This window comes from Phocoena sinus, chromosome 20 (genome assembly GCF_008692025.1).
Source record: "Phocoena sinus isolate mPhoSin1 chromosome 20, mPhoSin1.pri, whole genome shotgun sequence".
In the NCBI taxonomy this organism is placed as follows: domain Eukaryota; kingdom Metazoa; phylum Chordata; class Mammalia; order Artiodactyla; family Phocoenidae; genus Phocoena; species Phocoena sinus.
This window is the reverse complement of record NC_045782.1, coordinates 18,446,096-18,469,437: the sequence shown is the minus strand read 5'-3', so window position 1 is coordinate 18,469,437 and position 23,342 is coordinate 18,446,096. Positions and strand designations below refer to the sequence as shown.

General features: G+C 53.8%; 2 protein-coding genes across 3 annotated transcripts in view; one reads left to right on the top strand and one right to left on the bottom strand.

The window, feature by feature from the left end:
• ASIC2 (acid sensing ion channel subunit 2) overlaps positions 1 to 6,128 on the top strand; it is a 1,009,846-nt gene extending 1,003,718 nt beyond the window's left edge. For both annotated transcript variants that reach the window (XM_032617572.1, XM_032617571.1), the window contains exons 8-10: positions 1,948 to 2,027; positions 3,618 to 3,686; positions 5,193 to 6,128. In XM_032617572.1, coding sequence (XP_032473463.1) covers positions 1,948 to 2,027; positions 3,618 to 3,686; positions 5,193 to 5,294 — 251 coding nt within the window. In that variant the 3' untranslated portion in view covers positions 5,295 to 6,128. The remainder of the gene's footprint in view (positions 1 to 1,947; positions 2,028 to 3,617; positions 3,687 to 5,192) is intronic.
• An 8,477-nt stretch (positions 6,129 to 14,605) lies between these two features.
• Positions 14,606 to 18,540, bottom strand: SPACA3 (sperm acrosome associated 3). Its single transcript, XM_032617080.1, has 4 exons — positions 18,317 to 18,540; positions 17,390 to 17,548; positions 16,905 to 16,983; positions 14,606 to 14,709 (listed from the first exon to the last, which is right to left on the bottom strand). Exons 1-4 carry the CDS (start codon positions 18,501 to 18,503, stop codon positions 14,643 to 14,645), a joined length of 492 nt encoding a protein of 163 aa, XP_032472971.1. The 5' UTR covers positions 18,504 to 18,540; the 3' UTR covers positions 14,606 to 14,642.
• Positions 18,541 to 23,342: the final 4,802 nt, after the last annotated feature.

Below are 23,342 nucleotides of genomic sequence, written 5' to 3'. Positions count from 1 at the left end.
ATGAGAGAGCATTTTCCCAGCATCTTGTTCCCACCCAGAATAGCCCGCCGTGAAAGTCCTGCTGCCAACTGTACCTCCCGTGAGGACAGCAAGTGCTACTTGCAAACCATGAGCCACGGCACCCAATCGGGCCCGTCCCTCCCCTCCCCCCGCCGCGCACAGCGCACCCCTCCCGCAGTGAACACACCCTCACAGACCCACATGCAAGCCACGCGGCTGCAGAGACACGTACGTGCACACAAGTTGCGTGCTTACACACGCACGTGCTCACTCAGACACACCGTGCCCACTCCCACAAAGCCACATTTGGACGCACTCGTGTAGCTACCCTAGACGTGGCTTGCCGCCTATGTAAAGCTGTCGGTGGTCAGACGTATCGCCTGCGTCTATCCCACACGCATTCGCGCACGGCGCACCCAGGCCCGTACCCCACGCTCCGCCACACCGCTCACACACGCACAGACACACCCCACCCCTGGCGTGCACGTGCATCGTGCACACTCCCCGATAAGCCTCTACTGAGGATATTAGAGGGGGCGGAGGGGCAGGAGAGGAGTGAAGGGGAGCCACGCTGAGCCCCAAACCGGGTGCCCCCAGGAAGGGCCGCCTTCCCGTCGTCGCGGCTTGCTCGCCTGGGGATGTGTTGGTTGGGCTTCTCCAGCCATAATCAGGGGAGGAGTGGGCAGAGGTACTCATCCAAAAGTTCTCAGACCAAGAGTCAGCCTGGACCCTCCAGGAGGGACGGTACCTTCACCCCAGCAACACCCGCTCTCCCCAAGCCCAGCCCAGCAGCTGCCAGTCTTAGAGGTCACAGCTGGAAAGGACTTCACAGTTCATCTCCTCCGACCACCACCCCCACCCCGACCACCTCCACCACCAAATGTGCCCGGAAGGCAAAGGTCCTGAGAAGGTCAGGGCTTATCAAAGCCACACAGCGAGCTGGTGGCCCCCCTCCAAACTCACAACCTCAGAGCCCCCTGCTCTACCACACTGCCTCCAGAACGAAGCGCTTGGGGCTCTGGGGGGATCAGAACCCCCTTGAGAATCTGATAATAACTTCTGAAATACGGACTCTCCCTCTGCAAATGCCCAGGTGCACAATGGATCGCATTCAATTCAGGGGGTCTCCAACCACTGGAAGCTCCCACAGGAGAGCCGTTCTCAAACTTTGGTGGGCCAGAGAACCACCCGGGCACTTTAAAATCCTGACCTCCAGACCCCAAGCCCAGAGATTCTGATTGTGTAGGCCTCAGGTAGGTGCAGGCATCTACACTGATTACAAGTATCCCAAGAGTCTGATGCAGGGGTATCCGAAGACCAGTCTAGAAAGACTTTGGTCGGTGGGGCCCAACATCCAGGGCAAGGACCTCTACTCTAGAAAGAGACCAAACTGAACATGTACCTTTAGGTTGGGAGACAGAGAGATGCTTCCTACGGCCTTATCCCAAGGGTGAGAGGGGCCCCAAGGCGGCCCCAAAGCCCATGTCATGACTGGGGGGTGTCTCTTGTGTTACTGCTCCCGAGACCCCCACTCAGGGCACCTGACACACGTCTCAAGCTAGACTGTGTCCTCGCCCAGGCCAGGGACCACACACACCTCGTCTGTTCCCAGCCCAGAGCCAAACCTGAGCCCCACCCGTGTGGTTCTGAACGGAAATGAACAAGCCTGTCAGCCCACAAGGTCTATTTCAGGCCCCCCCCCCCCCCGAAAGCATCCAGGTTAGTTCCCGTCCCCATGGGTGCTGAAAACCAAACCCACCAGCTCTCAGAGCTGTGCAGTGAGGGAGGGACGCGTCAATGGGCCTGGCCTCGCAGCTACCAGGCCCCGGTCCCCTGGGAAGGGGAACCCGTTCAGAAGGCCTGGTTTCTCGAGTTCTCAGTCTGTCCAGCCCTTCTGGAAGTGCTGTCAGGAAGCCAAGTCTTTGTCTTCTCTCTCTCTCTCTCCAGGTGATATTGGTGGTCAGATGGGATTGTTTATTGGTGCTAGTATCCTTACAATACTAGAGCTCTTTGATTATATTTATGAGGTAAGATTTGGGATCGCTCGTGGGGGATGACCTGGCGTCCTCATCCTGCCCTGACGTCCAGAACCAAATCGTGGATGGGGGGAGAGCACGGCCTCTCTTCCCCCAGGGCCGCCTCCCCCTCCCTGTCCATGGATATTGTCTATCACCACCTCCTAGGCACTGGGGGAGGGATGGATGTAAGAGAGACAGAGGCCACAGGCCTCTCCTCAGGGCTGTCTACACTCACAGGGAGGGAGCAGAAGGGATGAGAAGAGGATGAAACTGTGCTGAGGCCAGCCTGAGCCCCTCCCACTGCTAGGGGGCTTCAGACATGGGTGTCTGCACCCTCACACTCACCGCATACCACACTCACACACCACATATGCACACACACACACCACACGCACTCCACATACGCCACTCACACACGTGCCACACACATCCCACACAGTCACACCACACTCACATACGACATGCACACACGTCTATCACACACACTTATACCACACTCACGTACTACTCACAAATACACATGTGCACCACACGCACACCACACGCACACACACACACCACTCACGCATCACACACACTTATACCACACTCACATGTAACATATGCACACACTCCACACACATATATCACACACAGTTATACCGTGCTCACACACACTGCTCACAAATACACACATACGCCACACGCACACCTCATGCACACACACACACCCCTGCCCTCCTGGTGGCCCATCACCCGAGCAGCGCCTGCCGTGGGCCAGGCAGGCTTCAGGAAGGATCACTCCTGCAGTGCTCATCAGTCCTGGCCACCAACAGTCCAGGAGCTGGCACCCTCAGGAGGCAGCTGGACAAAGCCTCTGAAAGCTTCTCACGCGACAAACAGTGGCTTCAGTCACTGAGCGCTCCGGGTGCACGTCAGCCTTCCTGCTGCCTCCCTCCCCCCAGCCCCGGGATGGCTCCAGGGACTCCAGAATCCCTCAGGGAAGTCCAGACCCAACACCGTCCCCAGGACCGCCTGAGTCTCAGCCTAGCAAACGGGGCCTGCAGAGCAGTGGCCTGCATCCCAGAGGGGGCTGGCGACGGCCAAAGGCCGCTGGGAGTCACTGCGGGGAGCCGGCGGGCAGCGGCGACCAGGGGCCTCTAGAGTGCCCCATCCTGCCTCTCAGCGTGGTGACCTTGTTCCCAAACCGGGTCCCATGGCCAGATTTCATTCTGCCTTGTTTACTCATTTTCGTAAAAAGATACACAAAATCACAGAAATTGAATCGCACCAGGGAACATATTTTGTAATTACCCTTTCTTGCTAGGAATCAAATGTTAAGAACTCAGGTGTATCCCGATCTCGCGAACTGTGGAGTTGTCAGGCCTCGGAAGTGATGAGTAATTCTGTCCGCCCAGGACAGACAAGGAACCAGCCATACTGGGAGACCAGGCCCTCCCGTGACCCCCTCCAAGCTCTAGCACCTGCTCCAAAATCCCATCTCAGCCCAGAGATTGGGGAGGGGCCCCAGCCCAGCCACGTGGAGGGAGGTCTCTCTCTCTTTCTCTACCTTGGCGCCGTTCTTCTGGCCTGACCATCCCCTACCTGCCTTTCTTGCAGCTGATCAAAGACAAGCTATTAGACCTGCTTGGCAAAGAAGAGGAGGAAAGGAGCCACGATGACAATGTGGTGAGGGCAGCCCGGGGTTTGCAGGTTGCTTAGTTCCTCTGGCACATACAGGCCATGTTAACCCAGATGCGGGGGCCGGGTGGGGCCGGAGGGCGGGCCGTGCTTCGTTGCACACCTTTCCACGGCTTGTGACGCTCTGCAGCTCCCCAATCCAAGGACACTCCAACTGAGCCTTGAGCCTCTCTCTGAGACTCACCTCAGAGCCCAGTAGTAAGCCACGGATGCAGCAGAGACCAGGAGATGCTTCTGCCTGGACCAATCCAGCTTCTCCCAGGCCAGAGGCCACGCCCCTCTTCTCATGCCTTGGGAGAACCGGAGAGGCTCTGCGTAGGTCCACTCGCTTATTCTGCGGGGTGGCAGAATACAAGCAGGGATGTCCCTGGCCTTCTGCCCCATTTTGAAGGAGACGTAGGGTGTGCGGCCCTGTGAATTTGGTAGTGGCAATGATACCCATTAGAACTGCTAACCATTGTACATGCCTCCTCCTGTCTGGGCTCCCACTTCTGTTCCAGACACTATTTCTCTACCCATCTCCCAGGCTAAAAATCTCACTTTGATTCTCTCGGGTTTGAACAGAAGACAGCTTCTGTTGAGGAGAGAGCGGTGTGGAAGGAGGCCAGGCTCTGGACTCAGCTACCTGCCTGGATCCCAGGTCCCCGCTTCCCAGCCGTGTGTGCCTGGGGCTCGTTACTTCCCTTTCTGATCATCTGCTAAATCACTGGGGCTTCAGGCTGTGCCATTCAGAATAAGTGAGGCCAGGCCTGTAAAGCCATGAGCTTTGCCTAGTTTATAATGAGCGCCGAGCAAGTAGAGGCTCCCTCCGCCTCCCTGAGCCACATTCCTGGCACAGAACTCTGCTCCCATCCCTCCCAGCCTCCAGCCCTCCACAGCCTGGGAATCACCTGGAAAAACTCAAAGCTATCTCAGCCCCACCCTGCTCAGGGACCCAAGACCACTCTTCCCTGGGACCAGCCTAACCTAAAGGTCCTTCAGGCAGCTGTGATCAGGGGTCAGGGTTCTGGCTGGGGGCCTCCACTGCTTGGCCTCAGCGATTGGCAGCCCCTGCCCCAGGCTTGGCCACAGACCACCCCTCCTCCAGCCCAGGCTGACCCAACAGAGACCCCGAGGGCGAGGGTAGGATGGGCCATCCAAGCTCCAAAGCTACACACCACTCAGATGTAGCTTCAGGTGACACATCGGGGGACCGCTAGAGAGAAGGTCAAACCAGTCACTAAGCCCCATCCCCTCTCTGCGGGTGCGGGGATGTGGGGGGGGGGGGTGTGCCTAGGTGGAGAATGGAGAGGATTCTAAAGGCAATGAGGCCCCTTCAGCCTCATGCTCCAAGATGGCAAGCCAGCGCGTGAGATGTCTGGGGCAGAGCAGCTGTGCCCCGGGAGAGCCCACAGTGGGCAGCGTGGTTCCCGGGGCCTGGGCTGGGCTGCCCGGGGGCATCGTGATGAACTTTCGCCGAACGAGCATCAACGCCCACTTTCCGCTTCCCACCAGAGCACTTGCGACCCAATGCCAAACCACTCCGAAAACATCAGCCACAGTGTGAACGTGCCCCTGCAGACAGCCCTGGGGACCTTGGAGGAGATTGCTTGCTGACAGCCCTCCGACTGCCCGGCACCCCCCAGACAGACCCGGAGGCCCAGGACCAGAACAGGGGACGGCAGGCTCAGGTGGGATGACCCCTGCCGACCGACGGAAAGACGCAAGAGCCCCCTGTGCACACATAGCAAACTCTCTGTCAAAACCTCGCTCCAGCCTCGTCTGGCACGACGCGTCCTCAGGCCCTGCTGCCGCGCATCCGTCCCTCTTAGGAGAAGTGAGTCACGCTCTGGAACTGTCCGAGAACCGACCTGCCATCACATCTCACTGCCAGATGTAAAAAGCAACTGCATGCCCTGAGTCCTCACGGCACCGCCTCCGCGTCTGTCTCCGTACTTGACTCTCCTCCGTGCGGTTTCCGGCAGTCCCTCTGCAGCTGTGCAGGGGGACCAGGTTCCAGCCCTGAAGTCACGACGAGGCCACGCTGGAATCACACCTGCACGATCAGGAGGGAAGCCGCAGAACTCGACGACGTCCGGTCCTTGTGTAGTTTGTGAAGGTTCTTAACCTGCCCACAGAGCCCTCCCCCACCGCCCCAAGCCGGCCCACAGGGTGATCAGGGCCACCCCCTCCCCTCCACAGCGGCCCCGGGGACACATCCGCAGTGCCCACGTCATTCTGCTCTCCCTGTGACACGGCTTGTACAGTCTGATTCTGTTTCTTTGGGGGTCTTTTTTTTTTGTTTGTCTGTCTGTCGGAGATCTGTTTCATTTCGTTTTCTGAATTTGGGTTTAGATGTTCTGAGGTTTGGTTTGGTTTTTCCATTTTCTCTTGGCATTTATTTATTTGTGCTTCCAATCACGGTCATATTAAAAGCTGGTCTTGTGGAAATGGCTGAGTCGTCTCTGCCCTTCCCCCGCACTCTTTCTCCCCAAGACTTTAGGAAAGAGCCAGATCTGCCAGGTCAAAAACCACAGGACGAATAGGTAGATAGATGGATAGATAGATAGATAGGTAGATAGAGAATTAGATGACATAGTTTATGCATTACTTACCTTTACAAAACACGTACGCTCTGTATTCTATTCTATTCTATCCCACATCTTTTTGTGTGTGTGTGTGTGGTATGCGGGCCTCTCACTGTTGTGGCCTCTCCCGTTGCTGAGCACAGGCTCCGGACGCTTAGGCCCAGTGGCCATGGCTTACGGGCCCAGCCACTCCACGGCCTGTGGGATCCTCCCAGACCGAGGCACGAACCCGTGTCCCCTGCATCGGCAGGCGGACTCTCAACCACTGCGCCACCAGGGAAGCCCCCCACATCTTTAAACACTATTGATCACAACATTGTAAATGGCTTCCCCACCCCACGAATGGGTCACAGCCCAAGGTCTGAACGACACTGCGCGGGACCACAGGCACGTGGCATGCAGACAGGGAGGCAGAGCACGCCGCACAGACCTGCAAACCTTAGAGGAGGCCTTCACATCCCTCTGCTCTTCCGTCCTCTGTCCTGGCTTCTCCTGACCTGGCCAGTGAATTCAGGCTGGACACCTGTCCCAGCATGGCCCCCTCGCACACTCCTGCCTTTCCCAACCCTCTCTGCAGCCCACCTCCTCACCCCCATCAGACTGACCTACTTCTGCCTCGCTCCCCACGACTCCTGAGAGCACGTCCATGTGGGAGAGGAGGGGGGAGGTGCCCTCTGCTGGGGATGGGGCATGCCCTTTCAAGCCCCCCCTAATTCCGCAGGACCAGTTCCTGTGGTCTAACCTTTTAATTCCCCTTACTTCCCCCCACCACTCCCAACTCAAAGTCATCCCCAGAGCCACGAAGAAAGACCTAATACGGTTTGTACCTCCCTCCTCATGCACAACCAATCTCTCTCTGTCTCTCTCTGTCTCTGTCTCTCTGTCTCTCTGTCTCTCTCTCTCTCTCTCTGTCTCTCTGTCTCTGTCTCTCTCTCTCTCTGTCTCTCTGTCTCTCTGTCTCTCTCTCTCTCTCTCTCTCTCTCTGTCTCTCTCTCTGTCTCTCTCTCTCTGTCTCTCTCTCTCTGTCTCTCTGTCTCTCTCTCTCTGTCTCTCTCTCTCTCTCTCTCTCTCTCTCTCTCTCTCTCTCTCTCTCTCTCTCTCTCCCCTAACACAAGGAACTGATGGATGAGATCATGCGCCTCTCTGAGCTCAGTTCCCTCCATCTGAGTGTGAAGATAATACCTTACCTGTGTCTTCACAGATGACCTCCAGAGGCCCCTTCAGACTCGAGGTGCTATGACAGTACTACTCCCCCTGCCAGTGGGACAAGTCACACCAGCCACACACACCAAGCCGGGGCCGGGAGCTTGCAGTCACCAGGCTCCAAGAGGCAGCTGGGACAGAGCATCCCTCTGATGTCTCCTCCCAAGCAACCTCTCAGCTAGGGTTGCCCAGGGCTGTTAGCAAAGCTGGGTTTTAATTTTTAGAAACAGGGTGCACAGCTTCTGGAAGTGTCCTTGTTTACGTGTTCTATCTCTGCCGCTACAAAATGACAAACTTAGTGGCTTATAACAACACAGATGTATTATCTTACAGTTCAGGAGGCCAAGAATCAGACATGGGTCTCACTGGTTTAAAATCTAGGTGTCAGAAGGGCTGCCTTCCTTTCTGGAGCCTCTAGAGGAGAAACCATTTCCTCACCTTTTCCACCTTCTACAGGCTACCCACGTTCCTTGGCTTGTGGCCTCTTCCTCTTTCAAAGACAGGAATGATGGGTTGAGTCCTTACTTCACAAAGACAGTGACCTTCTCCTGTAGTCGCACCTCCCTCTAACTCAGATCGTCTCCTGCTGGCCTCTTCCATTTTTAAAGGACTCAATTAGATTAGATTAGATTAGGCTAGATTAGATTAGGCACAGCCAATAATCCAGGATAACCCTCCTATTTCAAGGTTGTCAACTAATCACATCTTCAAAGTCTCTTTTGCCATGTAAAGCAACATATTCACAGGTTCCAGGCCTTGGGACGTGGACCTCTCTGGGGGCCATTATTCTGCCTACCAAGAGCCCTTTGGACCACATAACCTACTTACCCTCATTTTCCAAATGAGCGGACCCAAACAGGGAGGGAAGAGACTTGCCTAGCATCACACAGTGAGTTAGCAGTGGTGCCCAAACTACACTTCCAAGCTCCCAGGCTCACAATTCCATCTGTAGGCCCACTTCAGGCAAGAAGGACTCAGTGTGATGATCATTTTTCCAAACTTTGCCAGGGCATGGAAGTCTTTCTCCTGAGAGGAGTTCACTCCTCATTACGTCAGGCTGGAAAGTGGCCTTCTGGTGCCTAGACTATAGGATGTAGAAGAACAGAAAATGTCTTCAGACGGCTCCCATCAGGGATAGAGTCCAAATTAAATGTCTATTCAGTGAGTTGGGAGTCTGTTGGATGCTTCTGCTATTTGAACTGCTTCATTAGATTTCTGGCTTCCTTTGAAACAAACAAACAATCAAACAAGAACTTCAGATCAATTTGGGGTGGAGTGAAGACTGTCCTAACAGGTTTGGGTTGCTTCAGGCTTCTGTACGTACCCCTTCTGATTTGGGGATTCTGGCTTCACTCCTCTGGGAGCAGGTCTACAAACTGAACCTGTTTAAAGAAAACAAGACAGGAAATTCGAGAGAATAAATCAATAGACAGCTACTGATTGAGCAAAGACATAGTTGTAAACGTAAGCTCTTGGGAGTGGTGGCATTTTTTAGTATCATTATTTCAAACAAGTAGCCTTGTGTGCAATCATTCCTTTAATGGAGAAATGATTTCTTTACTGGAGAGGTTTGGCAGACAGAGGAGACCTGGGAATTGTCACGTCTTCAAGAGTCACCCAGATGATGACGTGATGGCCGCGAGTGTGGACTGATCACAAGCCCAGCGAAGCATGAATCATCAGTGACCTCAAAGTGTCACGTCAACCCATCAATTGATCAATCAACCAAATAACGGCACATGATCTCAGAATCGGTGGAGTCTGCTGTAGTTAGGCGAAAGGATTAAGCATTTCTGTGAATAGCCTTGCCAGGGACTGAGCCAGCTGCTGCTTAAATGCTGTTTTTCCCTGTTGTTTTGGGTGGAGAGAGGTCAGGGTTATCTTCCTCTCTCCAGCTGGGAGCTACTTTCGTAACAGTCTCAACCAGGAGCACACCTAGTGACCAAGGGTCCACAGAGGGTCTCTGGCTAGGTTCGTGGTGAGCTGGGAGGGAGGAAGGTAGGGCAGGCCCCGCCCACAGGTGTGATCTTCGTGGTAACGGTTCCCTCAGGTGAAGCTCAGCTCAGCCAGCCTGAGCCTGAGACGCAAGGAAGAACCTGGGACCTCCTCCTCCACAAGCTCAGAGATTTCAATTCGATTCTGAGACCTAAACTTGGAGCAGAGGCAAGAGGCCTCCAGAAAGCTCCCCCGTGGGCTTCCCTGGTGGCGCAGTGGTTGGGAGTCCGCCTGCCGATGCAGGGGACACGGGTTCGTGCCCCGGTCTGGGAAGATCCCACGTGCCGCGGAGCGGCTGGGCCCGTGAGCCATGGCCGCTGACCCTGCGCGTCCGGAGCCTGTGCTCCGCGACGGGCGGGGCCGCAGCAGTGAGAGGCCCTCGTACCGCAAAACAACAAAAACAGAAAGCTCCCCCGTTACAGAGAAGCAAAGAATTTACTTCTCTGGGGGTGTGGGCTGCCAGCCCTGGCCGACTCACAGCCAGGGCAGACCCCGCGCTGCATAGAACAAGCTTCTTGGCATAGCTGGGAGGGGAGCAGGGCAATGCGGGAAGGGGAAACACGTGAAGAACACGGGTTCTCCATTTATTGATGGTCTATTGTGCGCCGGGCACTTGCCCTCAAGGAATTTATCATCTGAGCAGGGGACACTGACAAGTAAACAGATGACCCTGAGAGATGGATCTGAATTTTGCAGCGGAAGGAGAGCGATAGAGCAGCATATGCAAAGGGGGGGGGGGCGGGACAGGGGAGTGCTGGAAGAGAGGCACAGTCCTGGGACTGCACGGAAGTCCAGGGGAGCCAAGCAAAGAAAGGAAAGGGGAAAGTGTCCACAGTGACCACAGAGAGGCAGGCAGGTGCCAAAGGATGAAGGGCCAGGGCAGCAGGTTGAGGGCTGTATCATGGCTGAAGTCTTTCAGCTCCTTCCTCTGCTCTCCAAGGGTCTAGGACCGTATTTCCCAAGCCAAGGGTTGATGCATCTACCTAATTTCTTTGGGATTCCTAGCACGTAGAATCATTTTGTGCATGCATCTGTGTCTTCCTAAGGCTCATAGGCTGAGTGTGTTTGGGGCCACAAGGTCCCTGGGGACCATGAAACAGGTCAGTGGGAACGAGCCCAGCCTGAGGATGGGTGGAAAGGGGAGGGTGTCTTACTAATTCCATTTAACAGTCAATGAAACCTACGCTTACCGGGTTTGCAAGAACAAAGCAATAGTTGGCAAAAGCTTTGGACAGAGTCAAAAGATTGAATTTCTAACCTGTTTCTGCTGTAAACTAACCATATAACTTTGGAAAATGTATTTCACTTCTCTGGGCCTCAGTTTCCCCCTCTATTAGAGGGGAGGGGTGGGAAATGGACAAATAATCCCTTTGGTGCATCCCAACTCTAATGGTCTATGAGTCTAAATTGAGAATGGGTGTCAGGTATCGAAGCAAATATTCCGTTTACTGCTCGGAGCCTCTGTTTCCCATCTGTATAACGGAGATAATGATACCTAGGTGTCAGGGTAATTACGAGGATTAAACGAGCCGAGGTGTGTACTTTCTATCTTTTCTTCTTTCCTTTTTTCTTCCTGTAAAACATTGATTCTAAATCTTGCTTGGATTAAAAATAAGGTGAAAACTATGAACTCTCTCCCCAGAAAAAAAAATGCACGTGTCCCCATAGATGTACATAAAATTTTGCATACAATTTTAGGAGGGTTATGGACCCCAGAAGCCCATCTGTGATCCCCTAGGGATGCACCCCTGGTCTAGAAAGTGCTAAACATTCCCCCAGAAGAACTGCAGGAGGAGAGTACCACTAGAGCAACCAACATTTCTTCCCCTAAATGATATTCTGACTGTCATTTTTCAATTTACAGGCAGGAAAAAGGATAGATTGGGTTTGGTCGATGTCAAGGTTTTTCTCTTATAATTTTTTAAACCTTTGGCACCTGCTACAGCTTGTGCGCTAGCAAGTTCTCACAGAGGGCAAAATGAATGAACGAGCAGAAAATCAGCATGAACGGAGAACCTCTGGGATTACTTTATGCACGTGGTGATTATGAGGGCCGAGGAGACCTGCATACATAGAAAGCAACTGTAGCATTGCTCTACAAACATCCCTGTGGCCTGATTCTTCAGGAATGTGACCACTGCGTCCGCTGTATGCAGGAAACGCACGCGCATGGTCTCCGTATGCCGTTGAGCCCCTAGACACGCACCCCTGTCGACGTCTCATTTGTTTTTGAGCAAGACTGTAATAGCGCTTTTTGTTTAAAAAAAAAAAGGGGGGGCTTCCCTGGTGGCGCAGTGGTTGGGAGTCCGCCTGCCAATGCAGGGGACGCGGGTCCGTGCCCCGGTCCGGGAAGATCCCACATGCCGCGGAGCGGCTGGGCCCGTGAGCCATGGCCGCTGACCCTGCGCGTCCGGAGCCTGTGCTCCGCAACGGGAGAGGCCACAACAGTGAGAGGCCCGCGTACCGCAAAAAAACAAACACCCCGTGATAATGGCCGTTAGTGATGCCTTGGCATGGGGAATTTGGATGCCTTGACTCCTTAAAGCTACTCTCCACACCACCTGCTTCCGAAGGCAGTGGCTCATTTGGCTAACTTAGCACCATCATGGGCTGTTTGTCTTTAGTGTAATTCAGACTTTGTGGTTTCTTTTCAAAAGGAGTTCTATCTGAGTTATAATAAGTCCAAGAGAAAGTGATTGGAGGGCACCAAAGCATCCTCAGTTCAACCTGCCTTACAGGGAGGAGGGACAAGAAACAGCTGGAAGACTTCCCAGCACCAGCTGGGGGTCTCCATCCGGGCTTCCTCACCCCATGAGCATTTTCTGCGTGGCTCATATATCAAGAGGACACAATCTCAGGGAGCTGAGAGTCTAGGCAGGCAGAGGTAGGCAACAGACACGCACACAAGAACCTGAGCAGAGAGACGTAAAGCAGAGAGGCATCTGGCATGCACACTCATTGGAGAAGGGGCACCAGGGCTGTCTGCCGGGCTGAGGCATTAGTAGGTTCCGGCTGAAGCCTCGAGAGGTAGGTGGAAGTTGCCAGGGAGGCAGGTCTGCAGAGGAGATACCTGAGCAAAGGCTTGGAGACAGAGGAGAACGTGAAGCAGAGTCTGAGGAAGGACAGATGCTTGCTGGATAGAACTGGGCTGTCTCTCCACTGCCCTCCATTCACTGTGCCTTTCCACCCCAGGGGTCCAGCCGACTGAGAGTCCAAGGGCTGGTCCAGCTATGGAGTCTGGGACATGCTGAGGACAAAGCACAGCCTTTGGAGTTCAACAGCCCCATCCGAATCCCAGCTCCACCAACTGCGTTACCTCGGGCAAGTTCTAGAACTTGTCTGGGGCTCAGTTTTCTCCTGAAAAATGGGGATGACCATCTCTACCCCGCTGGGGCTGCTGCGAGGGTGGTGAGATAAACCATGGAAAGTGCTGGTGAGATGCCTGACACGTGGCAGTTCGGAGATGACGAAGTCCTATCCTACATGCCAACTCCATCAAGAGTGGCTGCCATTGAAGTGTCAGAGGATTCCTGGCCACATAGAATAGAGGCTTGTGCTCAGTTTGCAATAGAGGTGTCCGGTGAGTGCTGGATCCCATCTGATTGGGCCAGTTTCCCGTAGTTTCCCACTCTAGCAAGCTTCAGGCCAGTGCTCGGAGTGAAAAAAGCCAACCACATCCAGCTGAGGGTGTGGATCTCACAGGCAGAGCACAGGGACCTCAGCCCAAGAGAAGCACACTGCAGAGCCTCGTTCAGCTGCCAGGAGCCTCTGGCCCCCTCACCTGTACTTGCAGATAGAGAAGGAGCAGCAGCTTAGCAAGCTAATCCCCTGGGGCATTCGCCCCACCCATAGCACAAAAGATAAAGTCCATTTGCAATTAGTCTCCTGGAGCCAAACTAGTCCAAGAATGAGGTGACTAGGACTTTTTTTTTCCTTTTCGTTTTTTAACATTTTTAATTGGAATATAGTTGATTTACAATGTTGTGTTGGTTTCAGGTGTACAGCAAAGTGAATCAGTTATACATATATCCACTTTTTGGGGGGGATTCTTTACCCATATAAGTCATGACAGAGTATTGAGTAGAGTTCCCTGTGCTATACAGTGGGTCCTTATTAGTGGCCTGAACTTTAAAAAGTCCCAGAACTTCACTTAATTCTCCCCACTTCCTATAGAAATTTCTGCCACTTTATCCAAACCATCCCCGTGCCTCTTCTGCTCTTTCTTCCCACACCTTCTCCTCTCCTCTTCCTCATTCTCAGCAAACAGTGACGAGGACATTGGTACAGACCTCCCAAGGAAGCCCTGGTCACCAGGACAGGCAGGACGTGTGCCCACCAGGTGGGCTGGGACTTGGCGCCCCCAGAGCTCAGGGAAACCAGACAAGAGGTCAGTGTTTCTTAAGTCCCCCCCACTCTGTGCCACGCCCTGTACCAGGTGCCTCCCTGCTCTGTATTATGTAATTGATATCAATACGATATTGCAAGCTGGCCTGTATTAGCTCCTCTTGTCCATGAGGAATTTGCCCGTGAGAGGTGGAGTGACCTTCCCAAGGTCGGGCAGCCAGGATAAAGGAGAAACCCCATTAAGCCAGCTCTTCCCGAACTGTGCCAAACCCCCCACTGCTCCAAGATATGGCCAAGTGCGAGGTGAGTGGGACTTGGATGAGAAGCAGCCAGAGCGGTCCCCCTGAGAGGGAGAGAGCCCAGGAGGGGCTGTGGTTCCATCCAGAGAGAAGCCTGGGGCCTGACAGCTGATATGACGAAGGTATCGGGGCCCATTCCTTCGCTAGTTCTACAAACGTTAGCTGAGTGCCTACCATTCATTCAGGATGCATCGTTTACGCATCAATCATATATTCAAGAGGTTCATGTAGGAAACTCTGCCAGGTGTGGGCAACACAGGCACTGACACCCCCCCTCTCCAGGCCTCCAGGAATGGAGGCAAACCTCCCGTGGTAGGCTTTTTGGAGTCCAGCTGAACCCCAGCCCATGCGGATAGTGAGGAAACCCTGAGATGCTTCTGGCTCCAACACGCCACCTGGACACACAGTGACAGCTGAGAACCACACTTACATATTAAACTATACTTTATTAGTTGGCTTGTCTCCCCAGGCCTGGGTCAGGAACCAAACCACATCTCCCAAGCTGCTATGCATGGCCTGTCCATCCAGAGAGAATCCTACAATTCACAGCCATCCACCCAGTCACTGAGGTCCTCGCCCTGGCAGTGATGCCTCCAGACCTCCCTGAGGATGGAAGATGGGGAAGAGGAGAGACCAAATCAGCTGCAGTCTTCAGTCTTTGCTCAGAGAAGAACAGGATGGAGGCGTGCGCTCTAAACCAGAAGTGAGGTGAGGAAAGGGGCTAGCAAGGGGAAGAGAGACAAGTCAGCTGCGTTAACTAGCAAAGAACCCCCTAAAAGAAGTTAAAAAAAAAGGAGAGAGAATGGCCCTTAAAAAGTTACCTGTCTAGCCTCCGTATTTTACCGATGGAGATAACAGAGTAACTTGCTCAGGTTCACCCAGAAGTCAGTGGCAAAGACTGGGGTCCACAGCCCCAGTTCAATGCTCGCTTCCTACACCATGCTGTTTCTGCTGACACTGATGCCACGGTACACGTGTACAGCCCTTTACAGTGTACATAGCACTGCCACACCCATCACCCATCTATCTGCCATGCCCCCCAGCAGCCCTATAATGTAGATTGGGCAGATATCATGTTCCCTATGTTCCAAATGAAAAGCTGAGACTAAGATGCAGAATTACTTGCCCAAGGTCCACAGCTTGTAAATGACAGAAATGCACCTACACCCAATTCTCTTTGGCTACCAATCTGGATCTTTCAGTTGCCGGTAACTATAGTTTATAGGCTCTTTTAGGACCATTACCTTGTTCCAGTGTCATGCTAGCATCTTGAGGAAGTTAAGCAAGACCCTGGGATCCTGGGGGTCCCAAGTTCCCAGGGGTTCCAAACTTGGATAACTAGGGTCCTCTATGATGTCAATGTCAGAGAGCCCAATGGCAAGGAGGGCCCCTAAAGGACCTTGATTGTTCATCTCTTCCATTAGACTGAGACGCTTGAGGGCAAAGAACTGGGTCTTGGCCACGCCTGAAGCCCAGCACCAAGCACAGAGCCTGGCACAGATGAGTTCTCAGGTGTGCATGTGGAGGGAATAAACAGCACCCTTCCTACATTCTAGAACCACTTCCTATTAGCCTCAGCCACCTCTCAGAGGTTATACATGCCACAAATTTACTCCCAGCGTACAAGAGAGTTGTTTTTTGATTTAACCCAAAAGAACCTGTTTCTTCCACCCCAGGTAGTGCCCCCAAGGCCTCAAGCCCTTGGGTTCCTACCTGAGTCTGCATTCACCCTTCCTGATTTCATAGATGTGCATTCTATCCTGCTGAGTCTGCCTCATTCCAGATTCAGCTCCTGGGGCTTCAACTGTTCTCAAATCAACACATCTCCAAAGCTGTGGCCATCGTCAAGGCCCACCTTGGACCTTCTCTACGTTCATGGTCCTTTTCACCTCCTCCTCTCACTCACTGGCCGTGTATCACGTGTCCCTGTTCCTTCTCCACAGCCCCTCACCCCTCACCCCTCTCCTGTCCATCACCTATACAACTGTCTGAGTCCACACCCTCTGTCTCTCATTTAGACTCCCACAGAGGCTTCCCAACTAGCCCCCCTGCCTCTAGTCCGTCTGGCTTCCTTCTGCTCATGGACTGACATTTGATACTTTCCTAATTACCCCACCAGCCTCGTCACTATCGCATCTGCCCTGGGTTACTCTGGCCACCTGGAGGGATTTTACCTTCCCCACATCCTGTCCCCTGCTACTATCCAGATAGGGGAGTAAAGGGAGTTTGGAGACTCTCTGTAGAGAAGCTCTCATCAGAAGAGGCTGGGAAGCTGTAGGCCTGCTGCTTCAGGGGCTCCAAAGATATAGTCCAGTGCCCCATCGGATGCTCATCCAACTCCCTTGCCTATGAGGATGGCTCCAAAGGCCATCTTGTGGGAAGGAGGTGAGTAAAGGGAAGGCTGATGGGGTGCGGCTCCAGAGCACCCACCCACGCTTCAAGCAGGGAACTTCTTTGATCTGTTGTACTAGACAAAGATGCCCCAGTTAAGAAACAAACAAAGTTCCTAGACCCTGGTCTAATGAACTTGTAGGCAGGCATCCCGACACAGGCAGATCTTGGAGGAGCCAGGCTTGGCTCCGTGACCTCCAGTGACTTGCTTATCCTCCCTAAAATTCAGTGCGTTTTCTGTAAATACATCAGTGGTAGTGAGCTCCGCCACCGAAAGCGGCCGTGCGGATTAGATTGTGAGGCCATGGAATGGCGCCTGGGATAAGGAGGACACTCAGAGAAGGTTAGTTCCCTACTGTGGTCCTGGCCACATCTCCTTGCAGGGGGCTCCAACCTACATTACTTACCAGGTGCCCAGACCCTGGGGATCCTGAACTATCTTCATGGCACAGATAACAGTATCCTTGAGGTTAGGATTCAACAAGTCTGGGGAGGGAGGCAGAGAAACACGATGAGGGAGCAGGGGTTGGAGCTGGATAGCCAGAGTCTGTCTCCATCTCTCTGTCTTTCTCACACATGTACACACCCTCCTCCATCCTAAATTCAACCCTGTCCCTCGACCGTCCTGCAAGCACAGGGCTTACCCGATCACTTCCCCCCATCAGAAGCCATCCCCCCTCCCTTCCCACAGTGTCCCATCTGGGACCCCAAATCAGATTCACAGAGGATCCATCCTCATCACTCACCCCATCCCGCCCTCCTTGGTAGACCCAGCAGGCAGCGGGGGTCCCCACTCAAACAGAACGCAGGAGGAACACGCAAGGCTGGGGAAGAAGCAATGGGCAGTGCAGAGCCAGGCCCCCGGCCAGCCCCGGGCCCAGGCCCAGCCTACCAGAGCAGTACATCTGGCACGTGTTTGGGACATGGGGGTTGAGATTTTTGCACCACTTCCGGCTGTTGATCTGGAAGATGCCGCTGTTGGTACTTCCATCGGCTTCGTGGTCCACGGCAGCTGTGTTGAAGCCACTTGCGAAGTAAGCAAGACAGACCCCTGCACAGGGCGGAGACACAGGCCTGCGGGTCGGATGACGGAGGCCAACCCAGACCAGAGGGCTCATGGGGCAGACTCCACACGTCACCTCCTCCGAGCCTCAACTCCTGTTTCCAGGCAGTCAGGGCAGACGCCCTCCCACCTCCTTGACAAACGAATCCATCAAAGCTCGGAGGGGCAAAGTGACTTACTCAAGGTCACACAGAGCCACCAAATAGCAAGAGTCGGGACCTGACCTCAGGCGTCCCGACTCCTAGGCTAGCAATCTTCCCACGGCCTCACTGTCCGCACATAGTAGGACCCAAGAAATGCTGTGGGGTGAACGAACAAGAGCTCGCTCTTTAGAGACATGATTAGGAAGGCACAGGGGGAACCTAGAGAGAGGGCTAGAGCTAGAGAAGAAATGAGTCCGGGTGTGGCTGTACTTCATAGCTTCTCGAGACTGCCACCAGCTTGAAAAGTTTGGTATTTACTGCTTTGCTCAGCTCGCCCTAAACTTCACTGGGAATGTCTGACCCTCGTGGCCACAATTCAGATTAGGGTAGGACACCATTCTTTTCCTGTGGCTCCCGGCTTTACCAGCAGGGGAGAAAATGGAGAGGTCGTTCTGCTGTGGCTGCCTGTCGTCTGCCTGCTGTGAATTCACCCCAGTGCCAGGTGTTCTCCACCTCTCAGCTCATGGGATGCTCGTCTAACAAAGGAGGACAGAGGCTCCCAAGGCCACAGCCCTTGAGGGAGGAAGAGGGAGGAAGGGAGTGCAGTCCTCACAGTCCGCCAGGCTGTATCCCCGGAATCCCTCCAGGCCGAAATCCTGCAGCACTCTGGCCAGCTCACAGCGACTGTAGACCTCGGCCTGGCCGGAGCTGAGCAGGCAGCTGAGAAGAGACGCCAAGGCCAGCGACGTGATCCCAGGCAGGCACGGCCACCTTCTGGGAGCCCAGCTCCCACCTTCCATGCGGGCGGCAGGGTTGGAGACCCCGCCGCCCTGGCTCCAAGCTGGGCTTTGACGGGCAGCTCACAGAAGGGTACCCCTGGAAGAAGAAGGGAAACAGGGCCTGAGTGTACCTGGGAAGTGGGGAGAAGGCTCCAACACTGCCAACCTGCTCCGTTGCAGCCCTGATGGGGCATCAGCCGTACCACCAAGAGCCAGAAGAGGGTTCCCCGAGGCCAGCCTCTTTCCCCTCCAATCCTGCTTTGTACCCCCCTGTCCCGGCAGCTGAGAGAAGAGGAGGGGAACCGCAGAGAGGACAAACACATTCTGAGCTCCATACTACTTGCCAGGCATCACGGAATCCTGAATCCCAGGACTTCACAACTCAGAAGGGACAAAGTTTGGACTGAGGCCAAAGTTTATGTGACTCCAAAGTCCCACCGGGGTTTGGCCACAAGCAGATGCTCCCAGAGGGGACAGCCGAGCAGTGGCATCTGTGTAAATCAATCCCTCAGCCCAGATGCCACGAAGCTGTCTTCTAGCACTGAGCCTCCCCCTCCTGGCCTGCACTGAAGCCAGGTCTCCCCCTAGGACACTGCCACCCTGCAGCCTCTCAGGCGGAAGATGTTCTCTCTCCCACACACAGGCCGCCCAGGGCGATGCTGAAACTCTCCTCCACGCCCGCCACCCCATCTAAACCACCACCTTGTTAAAGCCCGGCCTCCCTTGAGGCTCACCTCACCCGGTTTGGTTTGCCCTCCACGCCTCTCATCACTGGCTCTGCAGGCCTGTCCCCAACATCATGAAGGACATTTGCACCTGGGTATGACATTGGCCTCCACTCTGTCTCAGAATAGAGAAGTGTCTCTATTCCACTTCTATCTCTCCCCAGCCACCTGTGAACTACCTCTCCATGTCTCTCACGACCTCGGCCCCCAACCTTCACAGATTCCAAAAATGAAACACAACCTCGGGAGTGGCTGTCCCTACAATTGGGTGGCCCCGAGCCCAGGGATGACAAGACAAGGGTATGCTTTGCAGTAAGCCTCGTCTCAGGGGGAAGCCCGCCCCTACGCATAACGTCTCTGATGTGGACACTTTCCCAGCACCATCTTCTTCCTCTATGACGTGAGGAAATTAATAACACCTGCCTCATCGGATTGTTGAAAGAATGAATGAGAAAAGAAAGGCACAGAGAGAACGGGGCTCTTTGCACTAGAACTCGGCTGGTCATTATTTCTATTAGGAAGCGATGCTGGCAACGGCACTGATGCTCGTCTTGGTCAGGTCTCTCTCTCCCATTTCCCTCAGGGGGTATTCATGACCCTCATTACTGTCCTTGAGTCCCCTCACCTCCTGCCTCACTGAGAAAAACAAGGTGCTCACAGGTGAGACTTCCTTCCTCTTTCTGCTTTTATCCCCTCCCATTCACAAGTGCACCAGTAGCCTCACCTACCCTCACAGAGGAGGTACCTCTACACTGATGGGGGCCCACCTTTCCTCCAAGCTCTGTGTTTCATCCTTTCGCATCTCTCCACCGTGTTCTACCAGCCACTTCTCCTCTCTCAGCGTCACCAGCCCCTCCTCTCCACCAACCCCTCCTTTCTCTGCAGGTACAGACATGCTTAGATCTCCAGCTTCTAAAATAACCTTCCCCGGACTCTTTATCTATACTGACCTGTCCCTCTCCCTCTCTTTCTCATTTCAACTTCTAGGGGAAAATCTACGATTTTCTCACCTCCCATTTGTTTCTCAACCCAGTGAAATTTAGCGTCACCACCACGACCACTCTCCTGACACTGTTCTACGCAGTCCGATGGACCCTCGTCAGCTCCTGTCTCGCGGGAGCCCTCAGCAGCCTTGCACACCGCTGCCGCTCCACCCGGTTGAAACTCTCGCCTCTCTCCGCTTCCGTGACGCTCCCCTCTAGCAGGTTACTCGGATTCCCTTTTGTGGAATCCACTTCCGCCCAGGCCTTAAATGCCGATATGCTTCCCAGGCATTTCTCCCTTGAGCCCTCCTCTCTCCCACTTCAGGAAACCCTCCGGGCAGCCTGCAAGATGCCCAAGCACGTCTGTGCCTACTGCCCCCTGCAGGGTGATGGCTCATATGACATCTTCCCCGGAGCAGCAGACTTCATAGGTAACTGCCTCCTGGGAACCTCCGCTTGGATGAGACACGGTGAACTCAAACGGAGCACGTCCAAAACAGAACGAACCTTCCCACTATTTTAGTGCTCTTTTGTATGTCTTCCCTTTCTTGGTTTCACACATTCTTGGTTTTAAACTCATCATGTTCTATTGTTTAAACCTATTTCTCCAAATTGGATAAACATTTTTATCCAGATATAAATGTCATTCTTCACTCCTCTCCATCACATCTTTCACTCATCCCCAAGCCATCAATCCCAATGCGCTGTTGAGTCCACCTTCCCTCCAAGGGCAGCATCTCTTCCTCAGTTCGGACCACCCTCCTGCTGTGCTGATGGTCTCCTGGCGTCCAGTCCTGACCTTCTCCCCAACTATTCTCCCCACGTTCACCAGCATGAAGGTTTTACACAAAAAGCCTGGCGTGTGACGTCCTTTGATGGCTTCCTTCCTCACTCCTCCTAAGCATGGTTCTCGTGACCCAGCCTTGCTGACCTCTCCCCCGCGACACATTAAGTTCCAGTAACGCCACGTCATTCGCTCACGATGATCTTGCCGTCTGAACGGGAACCCTCTCGTTTCCTTTACGTGCTTCACTCTTACCTATACTTCAAGGGTCACATTAGAGGGGAGTTCCCCGGCGAGACTCCCCCAGTGGGCCCCCGCCCCCCAATACTCCCAAAGCTCCCTGTGCTTCTGCCCTCCCGCACAGTAGACTGTAAAAGACGTTAGCCTTTCCCACTACAAGGTGAACTTCCAAAGAACAATGGTTCTTTGAGAGTCAATCCTGAGAGTCAAGCAGAGCTGCCGGCATGGAGCGGCTGATCAATGGGTGCTTCTCAAGACTGAAGTATATTGAAGTCGTGTCCACGAGAGCATGAGCCCTTCTCATCGAAGTGTGGGGGGATGAGAGGGAGGAAGACACCCTTCTGAGTTCTTAAAATCTGGCAGACACTGTGCTGGGCTTTTTCTGGATGTTTTCTGACTTAATCTCATCTAATCCTCTCAACAATTCAAGGGGGGAAGGATTACTATCTCCAACTTATAGATGAAGAAACCAAGCCGACTGCTCTACAGAGACTTGTGTTTGCTTTTTCGGTAGCAGAGTTATTCAAAGGTCATTTCATCCTGAGCATTTCCCAGCAGATCTAGAGGTAGCAGGAGTCAGGTCTGCTGATCCAGAGACCAGAGGCTGCCAGCGTGGTCTCCAATCTCTCGTTCTCAACTCCCCACCCGCCGCTTCACCAGCCCAGAATCTGCCGCCCCGCCCCGCAATCTCTGACCACTGCCTTCCTTTCTCCACGTCCCTCTCTAATCAGTAAACAGCTGCAGGAGGAGGGGGAAGGGGGCTCACTGATCAGGTGTTGTCCGCACGAGAGCTGACACAGCAGTGACAGTGGCAGTAACAGCAACGACCCAACACTCGGCTTCAGCCCAGGACACCCCCCATGACACAGCTGGGGCCCCAGGCACCCAGCTTGAAGAGAATGATGGGAAAGGGCAGGCTCTAAACTGACGTGGGGCCTTCTGGAACTCCCCAGTTCTGTGAGCTCATCTTCTAGAACCATCTTCACCCACCCAGCTTTGCTAGCCCCCCTGAGCCCCTCAATGTCAGGGCCTGGGGACATATTAGGAGGATCTAAGCTCAACCCCCCTTGCCCACCTTCACTCACACACACAGTACTTTGAAGGATGGCTCACTCCTCTCCTCCCAACAGGCCCTTCCGGTGGGTACCCAGGGATGATGTTGCTGGCGGGTGGCCGCCGCCGCCCCAGGCATCCGACCTCACGGTCAAACTCCTTTGTTCTTCTCCCCTGATGCTGAGCTACGAACCACCCCCTTTCTCCATCTGGATGATGACAGTTCAGTGTGGACAAGCCTGGGACAAATGTGATGCTGTCGACCCTAAAGCCTGTGGGACAGAGCAGTGGAATAGAAGGGCATGTGACGCCCGTGTCTATACCCCAGAGGGGCCCCTGCTTGGAGGCCGTGTGGCACAGCAGTTAGAGCATGGACTTTGCAGTCAGGCTGACCTGAGCACGAACACGGGCGCTAGTGACCACCAGCTGGGTGTGCCAGTAAAAGTGACTTAACCTCTCAGTTTCCCTCATTCTCAAGGGGGAATAACAATACAGGAAACATCTCTAGAGACACGTAATACACAGGATCAATCACCACTAAGAGCAGAGCACAGCCATAAACATGTCAAGCTGCCCCTGTTCATTCTGTCCGCTTGGGCCCCATCCCAGACAGACCAGATTCGAATTGAGGGTAAAGCCACGTTTGCATCAGTGTTTCTCCCTTTTTTTTTTTTTAAATTTTATTGTGGTAGGAAGACATGAGTCACTTCACATGAGATCTACCCTCAACAAAATTTTAAATGTATAGTACCATGTAGTTGATCATAGGTACAGTGTTGTACAGCAGATCCCCAGAAACTTCTTCCCCGTTTAACTGAAGCTTTATGCCCGTAGATTAGTAACTCCCCACTCCCTTCTCCCCCAAACCCTGGCAACCACCATTCCACTCTTTGATTCTACGGACTTGACTCTTTTAGATACCTCCTATAAGTGGAATCATGCAGTGTGTGTCTTTCTGTGACCGCCTTATTTCACTGAGCATAATGTCCTCCAGGTTCATCCGCGTGGTCACATGTTACAGAATTTCTTTCCTTTTTAAGGCTGAACAGTACACCACTGGGTGTATAGACCGCAT

Coding starts and splice junctions, on each gene's coding strand:
- SPACA3 (XM_032617080.1), bottom strand. CDS start 18,503: ATGGAAGGTGGGAGCTGGGCTCCCAGAAGGTGGCCGTGCCTGCCTGGG. Junction 16,984..17,389: donor GTGCCAGATGTACTGCTCTG/GTAGGCTGGGCC, acceptor CTCCCTCCCCAG/ACTTGTTGAATCCTAACCTC. Junction 14,710..16,904: donor CCCCAGGGTCTGGGCACCTG/GTAAGTAATGTA, acceptor TTCCATCCTCAG/GGAGGTCTGGAGGCATCACT.